Source organism: Panthera onca, chromosome A2 (assembly GCF_046562875.1).
Source record: "Panthera onca isolate mPanOnc1 chromosome A2, mPanOnc1 haplotype 2, whole genome shotgun sequence".
NCBI classification, from domain to species: Eukaryota; Metazoa; Chordata; class Mammalia; order Carnivora; family Felidae; genus Panthera; species Panthera onca.
Genome location: NC_138340.1, coordinates 104,111,910 through 104,123,934, shown reverse-complemented (window position 1 = coordinate 104,123,934; position 12,025 = coordinate 104,111,910). Strand labels below are relative to the sequence as shown.

The 12,025-nt window shown below is 31.2% G+C and overlaps 1 protein-coding gene across 4 annotated transcripts in view; it reads right to left on the bottom strand.

Annotated features, from left to right (window-relative positions):
• Nucleotides 1-12,025, bottom strand: part of PHF14 (PHD finger protein 14) — a 208,970-nt gene that overhangs the window by 107,760 nt on the left and 89,185 nt on the right. For all 4 annotated transcript variants that reach the window (XR_009610015.3, XM_060632560.3, XM_060632562.3 and 1 more), the window contains 2 exons: nt 5,068-5,118; nt 4,815-4,936 (listed from right to left, as the gene is read on the bottom strand). Coding sequence is in view for 3 of the 4 variants with exons in the window: in XM_060632560.3 (XP_060488543.1) it covers nt 4,815-4,936; nt 5,068-5,118 (173 nt within the window). In the remaining variant the exon portion in view is untranslated. The remainder of the gene's footprint in view (nt 1-4,814; nt 4,937-5,067; nt 5,119-12,025) is intronic.

Here is a 12,025-nt window from a genome sequence, read left to right as displayed (position 1 = left end):
TTTTAATACATTTGAAATTAGAAGACACAAATCATTTTAAAACTTGTAGTTGTTTCTAAGTTTTAATTCATAAGTATCCAAATAATATATATTTACACCATCACTTACAATCATGAAACTCCTACATGAGTATGCAAATTTTATCATTAAGAATTATTATGTGATAAATTGCACAAGAAATAATAAACAAGTATGTAATCAAAATAAAATAATACATGCTATTTGTTTTAAGAAATCAGCTGTAATCTCAACTGTTCTTAAAAAATAACACCAGGTTTCATTTTTTTAAGTAATTTAAAACAATCCATTTTCAGCAAACCGATGTCCTATGAATATAGTAACTGAAGTTGTAACTAATCTTAGCTTTACTCTCCAGTCTAATAAAATCTCTACGAGAAAACACCTTCTCAACTATGACACAGGCAATCTAATAAGCCTCCATCTATGTTAGAACAAAACAGGTAATTTAAAAACATCTGAGTAATCAAAGACTAATATTTGAAATACAAATCTGATAAATATAAATTCTTGCTGGTGTTCCAACAGCTTATGATACAATTAAATTTAGTTTCAGGGGGAACACTCAGAATCCAGATGTTTAAAATGGGAACTAAATAAAAGTGCTAATAATATTGTTAAGAGACCAAACAGACATCCTCATCTCATAACTAAAATGGTTAAATATCTATGTAATTTGCCATATACTCAAGGAGAATATAGTAATAAGCGTTTAATAGTGTGGACATAGCTATAAAAGTGAAATAGCTTCATAGATCATTTCCTACACTCAATGTGTCTGAGTAACAGCAACAATACGAGATAAAATTAAAGATGCTATTCAAGGCGACAATGGATTCTAGGGTTCTTAGTTTTAGAAATCTTTTTCCTCTCTCCTATCTCCCATTAATAAAATGTGTCACACTGAGTTTGCACAGTTAAAGTAAAATTTGAGGTCTAAAAATTTGGTCTTATTCTTAATTTGATAGTTTAATGAAGACTTAAAGAAAGGCCCACCTATATCTAAAAATCTATCTTTTGCAAGTCAAATATGATCAAGAAGAGGGATCACTTCATTTCTATTATTACACTGATGCATCAACTAACTAATCTCAAGTCTGTAGTTCCTATTTCCTTCCCTAATACACAGAAACAAATAATCCCCTATTCTTTAATGACATAAAAGCAATCCTCCTTTATTAAGGCTTTTAAATATTTTCACCAAATACTTCTATTTAATGACGAATTTGTTCTAGGAATAAATTGTAACAGTATACATTTTTTTAATTAATTCAGCAAAGAATAATCAGTCATTAGTTATTATGAAGTAGTCATTCATTTACCAAGCATTTACTGAGTATTAAATGTGCCAGAAATGTGGAAACAAAAACAAATACTAGATCACTGCGTGGGCCATAACTACGTAGAACAAAGAACATCCATTACAAAGAGATAAATGCCTAAAAACACTTCACAATTTCAAAACAGAATTTCATTTTGGTCTTAGCCCTCAGTAGCATAAAAAAAAATACATTTTAATTGGAAACTTCCCACATAATTTTTAATTAAATGTTAAAAGCAAATGGCAAAAAGGAAGCAGTATTTTTAAAAAATTTGTAAGATACTATAAACCATCCTTCTCTTTAAGACTTTGATCATTTTCAGATTCTTCATGTCTAGTGCAAATAGTTCAGTCTAATTATTTTAAAGAACATGTTTCAACAAATTCAAGTTTTCTGTCCCCCATATTCTAGAAATAATTAGATACAAAAACAGGACGTGCACATTTTCTGAAAAGCAAAAAATAAGCATGTATTATTACCGCAACATATTTACCAACTGGAACCCTTATTTCAGAGCCTGCATATATGTATCCTTTGTATTACTAAATAATACCACTATCCTACTATTTTATATGGAAAAAATAGGATCACTCAGTAGTTATTTATATAAGTCCCTAATGGAAAAGAGTATAATTTTGATCATGTACAATAGAGGGAAAAAACTGAGACACAGAAATGGTAAATTGTCAAAGACCTGAGAAAAACTTAGAGGCAAACTGAAAATAACAGTTGGAAACTAATATTACAGTTAACTGATTAACTGAACTCAATTTCCAATGATATTAAAAAATTCCACATGTAAATTCACATATACACATATACAATAACTGAAAAAGCAAGAAAATAATTAAGAAAGAATTTTTTATATAGCCTGAATTACATAGAGAAGTGTGGTTTCAAAATCAAAGCTGCTAAACAGCAGGTTCTAGTGAGTCATATACATTAGTTCAAAGGAACTTGAGAAAATATATTCAGCAAAAGACTATTAATTAAATTACTACCCAAGAAGTTTAATTTTATAAGAGAACCTAACAGACATAATAAGTTTAATGTATCTCTGACTAAGCACTGAAATATATCTTTGGGAAAAATAAAGTTTCATTTAAAATGTCTTAAAATTAAAGTTAAAAAATAGCATGTGTACACAATATTTAATACGCAACTTAATCATAAAAGTGTGAACCTTTGTGGGAATGATTTGCAAACAATAATGGTGCCAATTACAAAATAAAAGAGATGTTAAGGGAAATGGCAGATAATAGCTTATACGATTATCTTTTTAAAAAACACATGAAATTCTACATAAAATAAAATTCTTCTTTAACTCAAGAGCAACAGTGCTTAAATTGAATATGTATTTCTTTTTTACAGAAGATTCACATTATAACCATAAAACATTTTATGGCATTGCTTTATATCCAGCTTATTTTGTCCTCAAAAACATTACTATATAATATTTATAAAACATTTAATTCCCTCTTCATTACCTCTTTAAAACCTTTGCAGAAAAACTGTGATGTTATCTTCTTAACAAGGCAAAATCAAGGAAGAAGACTTTGTATATTCATTATTTCTAGAGTAACAAAAATATCTTTACCTTCCAGGAGACTTTCCACCAAATCCCAGACTCTGGCAAGTTATAATAATGCAATTAGGAAAGGAAATTTTATAGGAGAAACTAATTAAATAAGTGATAGGAAAGCCTAATACTATTTTAAAAATTTCAGCTATAAATGAAGGAAGATGGTGCCTACTTTTTTTTATGACAACTATGATATGATGTGTTGGGACTTGCTCTTGCTATAAAGTGGTTTTTAAACTAAAAACTGAACATATAGCCTAGGTTCTTTCAAACACATGACCAAGCAAATAAAATAAATAGAAACCTGTAAAAATGTATAGGTCCTACAGCAAAAATGTCATGAATCAACTATCTTGAAAAAAATAAATAAGAGGGTTGATATTGACATAGGTTCAAATAATTAAAAACAGAATAACCAGCTCTCTGTTTTAAACTATTGTTTCAAATTGATTATATCCCACAATACAACCCTCAACCCCAAGAGGAATTCCTCTAGACTGAATTTTTATTCATTATATAAGACTGTTTTATGGGATTTTTTTTTCCTTTTATTTATTTTTACAGTTTTATGCACTCCATCATGTTATGCTTATGCTTGGGATTTCTTTATTCACATAAATCAGAAAATTATATTGTGGTCAGAATTATTCATGTGTATCTTCTGATACAGGAACTACTCTACCCTAAATTTAAATGAGTTTCATCTTCAGGAGAGTGCTCATGACATCTTACATGTACTACTTCAAAAATTACTGACCAAATATGATAGACCTTCTTAACTTTGTTGAAGCACTTTGCATTTCTTCACTGGAATTTTTATTTTCTCCTTATCTTCTTTAATGATAGAATAAAAAAAAAACTCATAAAATTTAAAACTGCATGTTTTTGAGGAATGAAAACAAACAGAAATTTGATTTTTAATGACAAATGACATCATTTTGGAAGCAAATATTTAAAATCATTTAATAGGACTAATATATGTTTCAACACCTTTTTCTTTTTGAAACACTTAATTTCTATGCCCTCAGTTAATTTCATAGTGTTTTATCAAAAAACAATTTTTAAAAGAAATCAGAAAGGGTTCCCTTAACATACCAAAAGACTCTTTGTTACTGTACTTTGAAAGAATGATACCTCTTTTAAATGAGGTTTCCTTTCGTGCCACCTACTCCTCCATCTCACCTAGGGTTTTAAATAAATTTCTTCATCTCAACAAAAGAAACAAAAGGTTAAAATTAACAGTCTCTGCACCCTCAGGAATAGCCACTGTGCAACATCAGCTGAGATTCCTGATTAGCATTATGTCTGATACAAAAAAAAAAAGTACCAAATCAAAACAAAGAAACAAAGAAGAAAACAAAACAAAAAACAAAATCTACCTAGGCCATCTTTTCACTTTTCTTTATTTCATAAGAGAGAAGCATTTAACACATTCATTTTGATAAATGGTAAGGAAGTGCTATTGAAGCTCTTGTCAATAAACAAGTGTTGGTCTTAACATTATTACTAATAAATTTCAACTTTTATAATATGTAACAACTTAGTAATTTTGCTATTTTATGAGATAAAGTAATAATCTTAGTATTAAGTGTTTAAATCAAATTGTTTTTGTGGCCTCTATATACAGAGCACTGTCAAGTGCTCTTGTCAAGAGAAAATTGTTTCTTGTGTTCAAAATCCAGATTTTGAACTCTTAATTACATCTCAATCCAGAAAATAACCATGTGTGGCAGGTTAGTAAGAGAATGAAATGTTTCTGAACTACAGTTTCCACTAAATAAGATTTTAAGAAAGCCCTATACTGTGATTTTTCCCCCATTATATCTGTGATGAGAAAATGATGAAGATGGAACCTTAATGCCCTGAAGACAAAGTCTCAGCATCCCATTTACCTGACAAGATTTTCATTGTCTCCAGTTCCCTTGCAAGTTGCACATTCAGTTCGCAAATCTTCAGCCTTAGGCTTCTTTTGTAACACAGACTGCCTTTGCCTTCTCTCTCTAGGAATTCTTTCCTGCCATACAAGAGAAAACAAAACAAAACAAAACATAAAACAAAATCTGGATATGAGGAAAAAAGAAATAATTTAAGCAAGAAAGTTTTTCAAAGTTTAGACTGTGTAAAAAATGCTTAACTTATTCCAACCTCATGTTTTTCTTCCTCAGGAATGAAGCTTCGTTTTCGTCCTCTGGTTCTCTAAGAAAAAAAAGATGCCACAGAAATATCTAATGTTTAATTAATAATAATAAAAAAATACTCTCTGTTAAATGTTACTGCTTAAGGACTTGGAAAATTAGTATTTCTAATTAATACTGTATTCCTCTAGCAATATTTTGTTAACAATTTATCTATGAGAGATAAAAACATAACACATTAAATGTACTTTACAAGTTCTTTACTTTTAAATTACACAACTTTCTGATAGGAAAAATAAGTTCTCCAAAATCAGAATGATTTTTTTCAACACTTTATACATGTCACACAATTATGATTTATCTAGAGCATTTCAATTTTCATAACTTATATGATTCTATAGCTGAGATGTTACACCTGGACTCCTCCTACTTCTAGTATTCTCATGTGTGTACATACATGTTTGTATAATATAAAGAATTTCTAACTGTCATAAAAAAAGTGGGAGTAAAAGATCTCAGATGTCCCCAAATCCTAGGTGAAATAAAACATGGTATAAATTACTTACTTTAAACGAATTTAGTTGAAAGTTTACATCAATTATTTCACAACATATTTACTATTACAAAGATGACCTCTACATGTTCAAAAATAATATACGGGGTGCCTGGGTGGCTCAGTCGGTTAAGTGTCTGACTTTGGCTCAGGTCATGATCTCACAGGTCATGAGTTCAAGCCCATTATCGGGCTCTATGCCGCCAGCTCAGCGCCTGGAGCCTGCTTCAGATTCTGTGTCTGTCTCTCTGCTCCTTCCCTGCTCACACTCTCTCTCAAAAATAAACATTAAAAATTTTTTTAATAAAAAAGTAATATAAATACAATGGTATTTGCAGCCAATATGTTAAAAATCTTTATTCACATAGGACAGCCTCCTGTAGATGTGTAATCCCCATGTTCAGACCACAGCTCTTTAGAGAGACTAAAAGAGAATGGAGGCACCATTCCCACAAATTATTTTGCCTGACTCTTGAGATCAAGGAACATTCCCAAATTAGAACAGGTACCAATAATTCTAAACAGAAATGATGTCCAATACACTGATGTCTTCCTAAATTACTCTCATTTCAATTCTTCATAAAACTGAGTCCACTGTCATTTAATAACATTGCCAATTGCATACTGTTTAATCTACCCCTAGATAACCAAGCATTGACTAAATTAGTCATTCAAAGGAAGTAAATTTATAAACTATATGTACTGCTAATCAGGATGTTCTAATTACATTATGGAATAAGTTAGAAAAAGACTATATCCAGGAAAAGGCTTTAAATGCAGGCCCTACACATTAAGGAGGGCACTTGCTGCCATGAACACTGGGTGTTGTATGTAAGTGATGAATCATTAAATTCTATTCTGAATTCTATTCTGAAACTAGTATTAGGCTATATGTTAACCAACTTGGATTTAAATAAAATTTTAAAAAAAAGAAAAACGAAAACACACAAAAATATATTTTCTCCACACATATACACAAAAAAAGAAAAAAAATCTTTGAAGTTTCTGACTGAATTTACTGCCAGAGTCAATGAATTATTCACCTTTGTAACTCTGGTACACAGGAAGCAAAGTATCTGGTACTAAGTAAGCACTAAATAAACAGTGGTTGAATAATGCATGGATAAAAAAATTTAAGATAGATAAAATAATTAAGAGTAGGACCTACATATATTCATTCTTACTTCCAAAAAACAGTACTGAGCCTTGCTCCTCAAAATATCAGTCATGGCCCATAAATGCTGGCATCCCCTGGGAGCTTGCCAGAAATGTAGAAGCTCATGCTCACTTCGACATACTGAATTAGAGTCTGCCCTTTAACAAGATCCGCAAGCAAATTATACACACATTAAAGTTTGAGAACATCAGTATGAAGAGTCCTTAATACTGACACTTATCCAGGTTTCACCTATAACCTTGAAGCTAGCTCTTTACATATTCATCTTTCCTTTCTGTGACATTCCTGTTCTTTATGCTTTAATTTCTGTCCTCTGACACAATTCATCACAAAACTGGTAAAAGCCTTGTCCTATTCATCTTTCTTGATTTAATTAAAAATAATACAACATGTACTACATTAAAGCTCAATAAATTTGTTTTAATCAAATAAGTGGGTAGATTGAAACTCATAATTATACTAGATAATACAAATGATAAAACAACTGACAAAAAGGATAAATTACTGTTCCCTTCTCTACTGATCTATTTTTAATTTGCATAATTTATGCAATAAGGTCATTTCAATAAGGTGATCCAAATAACCAATATCAAAGGGGAAATATTGAAATTACTCATTTGAGTCCCATAACATCTAAGAATCCCCAAAAGGCCTTCACACATTCCCCTATTTTTCTTCATTCAACTCATCTTTAGGTAATGAAGTAGCAATTCAGTTTGTTTCTTTATGTAGTAGTAAACTGCTACCAGTAATTGGGGTTCTTTTTTTGCATAGAAGTCAACTACTACCAGGTTTTTAAGTTATCTAACCATTGAATTAATTTTTGAAATATATATGTGAATGTCCTAAGTTCATGTTTGCAATTCTTTTGAAGATATACAATAATTTAACATTTCTGATTAATACTTTAAATCCTTAAACCTCTCATATGATTGCATCAATTGCAAGTTTTTCATACCCACACTGTAATTAATATCATAAGGCATAAAGCCAAGAGGTGATACCATCACACAATGGCATAGTTGTATTTCTCAATAAATTTCTTATTTAACCATGTATATGTCTTATGAAAGTGCTATTTTTTTCAAGTTTATTTAATTGTTTTGAGAGAGAGAGAGAGAGAGCATCAGAGAGAGGGAGAGACAGAATCCCAAGCAGGCTCCGCACTTCCAGCGCAGCGCCCGATACAGGGCTCGATCCCACGAACCATGAGATCACGACCTAACCAGGAATCAAGAGTCAGATTCCACCCAGGCTATTTTTTTAAAGTGCTATTTTTTAAAATGTTTATTTACTTATTTCTGACGGGGGGGGGGGAGAAAGAAGAGAGGGAGTGCGCACACGCACATGTGTGCATAAGTCGGGGGTGGGCATAGAGAGAGAGAGGGAAACACAGAATCCAAAGCAGGCTCCATGTTCCAAGCTGTCAGCACAGAGCCAGACGAGGGGCTAGAACTCAGGAACAATGAGATCATGACCTGAGTTGAAGTCAAATGCTTAATGGACTGAGACACCCAGGCACTGCAAAGTGCTATTTTTAAAATGAATATATTTATAATTACGCAAAAGAGTCATTTTAAATTAAGTATACTTATTACCAAATGGTAATCTTTGATGTATTCCTGTGGTAATTTTAAATAACAAAACACAAGTAACATAAAAAATTTCTAGCCAGGAAAAAAAAAGAAGTGTTATAAACAAGATGAAATTATAGCATCTTAGAGCTCTGAAAAAGCAGTCCAAAGAAGTGACTTGATGATTACACAGCTGATAACTGACAAAGGCAAACTTCAAACTCAGGTACATCAACTCTTAATTCAGTAATTTTTCTTGCATGGCAATCCAAGGTTAATAGTATAATCTCAAGTAGAAATGAGTAAAATTATTACAAGAAAGCAAATCTCTTATTTCCACTTGAATACTTAAATAAATTATAACAGTGTGATGCCTAAAGGAAAAATTCTTGTATTTTGAAACAAGTAGAAACTTCCTTCCAATGAAGAGGAGACTTCAATACCTTAAAATGACACTATAATCTACCCAACTTGGCATTCTATACAGTACAATGACTAATAGAATCCAGTACCAAAGTAAAGTACAGCAATCTTCTTTTTTTGACATTTATCACACCAGTAATATTAAAAAAAAAATTAATCCAAACACAGTTTTTTGCAATACCAAGTCCTCCAACTAGGGAAATACTGGAAATTGTTTTTTGCCCCCTAGGTTTTTTTTTTAATATTTATTTATTTTGAGGGAGATAACGCATGCATGTACACATGGGATAGGAGCAGATAGAGAGGGAAAGAGTTTTCTTTTCCTAGTTTTAATGAAGTGGCAGCCACTGTAATAATGACAATTCATAACTGCCTACAATCGCAACAGATAAGATATCTTAAACATGGTGTCCCTGAAAGAATCAGAAAATGTATGGGTAAGAGTTAAAAAGGGAGAAATGATGCAAAAAGGAATAACAAAAACATGTTTAAACTCATGCAACAAATTTCAATTATCCAAAAGCTTGCTCTATCTTAGATATATAGAAATATTCATAACTGGGTGGTCATTTCATGATATATATACATTGAGGCTGATGTTATTTTAGAAGCATAATAATAATAATAATAATAATAATAATAATATGCAGGGTGAAAACAGCATGTGGAAGAAGGAAGAATTTTATTTAAAAAGTATATGCTTTAGAACTTAACACAGATACATTATCTAGAATTCCCAATGATAGAGGGTTCAATTGCAAATTTTTTTCTTTGAACCTCACTCCAAATCTTGACATATTTCTGGTTTTTTTCTGTGTTGTTATTTTGTTAGAATTTTATTATTACCTAGGGAACAATGACAATCTGAGTTGCATAGATCACATCTACCTAGCTCTTTATCTGCCTCTGGTACATTTTTTCATTTTTTTTTAAATGTTTATTAATTTTGAGAGAGAGAGAGAGAGAGAGAGAGAGAGCGAGCGCGCGCACAAGCAGGGGAGGAGCAGAAAGAGAGGGAGACACAGAATCTGAAACAAGCTCCAGGCTCTGAGCTGTCAGCACAGAGCCTGACGCGGGGCTCAAACTAACAAACCATGAGATCATGACCTGAGCTGAAGCTGGACGCTCAACTGACTGAGCCACCCAGGCGCCCCAGTACATTGAAAACAGAAGGTGATAAAATATCCACAAAGAGAGTGTGCCATGGTATTACAGACAATGTATCTAAGTTAAAAAGGAATAAAGTATTTTTACCTACCAAGCATCATTTTAATAGTTTATTCATCCGAAAGATATAATTAAATGTTTCAGTAATTTCACTAACATTTGGACTAGAAAACATGCAACAAATTTTAATTAATTCTTTAGCACTGGGGTTATTTTAATTTACAATGAAGCTACATTCATGATGATTTTCACAAGGTTAGAATGATTCATTTGACAAATGAACTAAATTTCAAACTAACAGACAGTACCTCAACATCTTTGATATCACTAAGATGGGTTTCACATATTCATTTGTGTGTTTTCTCTAAATTTAACATGTATCTTTTTTTCACAATTAATAAACTAGCTATATGTGGTTAGAAGAAACATAAGGAATGCCTCCCTGTGTAATTTCTACATAAAAAGAGAAAATGGTTATTCGTGAACAAAATTCTAAATTCAATGTTAATTAGTACAATCAGCTCAAACCTTGAAAACCTGTTAAGCTAAAATTCGGATTTATGCTGAGGAATCAATGCCAGCAACTGTGTGGCAGTTGTACAAAATCGTTCAATATAATTTTTTTAATTTTTCAAAATAAATTTATGTAACAAAATTCCTTAAAAAATAAGTATATGTTTTCCAGTCATAAAACAATATATTGAAAACAATTACTTATTAAAGCTCATATGATATTCAAAATAAAATAAAAACTATATACGTATCAACAAGCACCATCTGTTTCTACTGGCTACTGGCACATAACAGATGGAATGGTGATCACCAAAAGTGAGTTTTCCCCCTTCTTGTCAGTTGGCTATGGAGTTTATTTTTATCTAATTTAATTTTAATGGGGTTAGGAAAATATGTAGAATGAAACTATGACTGATTTTTCTTAACACTATAAATTAAAATAACCACACGCCTAATTAAAAGTAGAAAACAAATTATACATTGTACAAATTAATAAATAAGGATCTATAAAATCGTTCTCATGAATGGTGGTATATTCAAAATAAGTAAACTCCTGAAGCTCTGACTATTCTTTGTTGTTATTCTACATTCCAGGAAGTAAATAAAAATTACAGATTTCCAACAGGCAAAAAAAAAAAAAAGCACAGCATGAGTCTTTGGGCTCTGAATAGATTATCTGAGCTAAGGATACCCATAGTAGATCCCTTCCAAGTAAGCCAAAGTGAATTACATACAGTCAGTTCAACACAAAACTTTCTGCCAGGGTTTTTTCTAAGGATCTTTAACAAACAGAGGCTATACAGTCTGTTTAGTACTTCAGAGGTCACTTTAAGTCTAATAAGAGACTCAATCTCTGATATCTAAAGCCTCAATACATAACCCTTTATTTCCAGAACTGTAATAATTTAATTTAAAAAGTATAAAGATGACAAGTAAGTTAAGACACAATGCACAGTAATCTTTAGTCATTTCAATAGGGCTGAGTCCACATGTTTCTGTTTCCACTTAAATTAGCATCAAGAATTACACATACACACACACACACACACACACACACACACACACAGATATAAACAGACAAAAAAACATATTCTGGTTTTTCAAATTCTTAGGATATAGGTTCTAACGTTGTTAAATAGGCTACTATTTTGCATGTGTAAAATTAGTTTAAAAACAAATGTAATGAAAGAACACTCTAGGATATTTGATTATCTCTCGAATGAAGAATGCCACTTGAAACAGGCTATTGACTTCAGACTTTAAGTTAGATGGAAAACAGTTTAACCAGGTGCTTAAGTTTTTTTTTTTTTTTTTTCAAAATAATGATCTATAACAAAAGGTGCCCCCTGAAAAACAATATGCTTTTAGTCAAAGTTGCTAAAAAGTACTTGGACTTTTTAATGCATTTATTTTCCAAAAAAGGAGATCTATAAAACAAAATAAAATGTATGAGATAGGAAAAAAGATGAGACAACTTCAAAGAGAGTAGAAAATGATGCATGTGTGTAAAAGACTATGAGAAGATAGGTCCCAATAAGTCCTTTGGCACTTGTATAAAAAG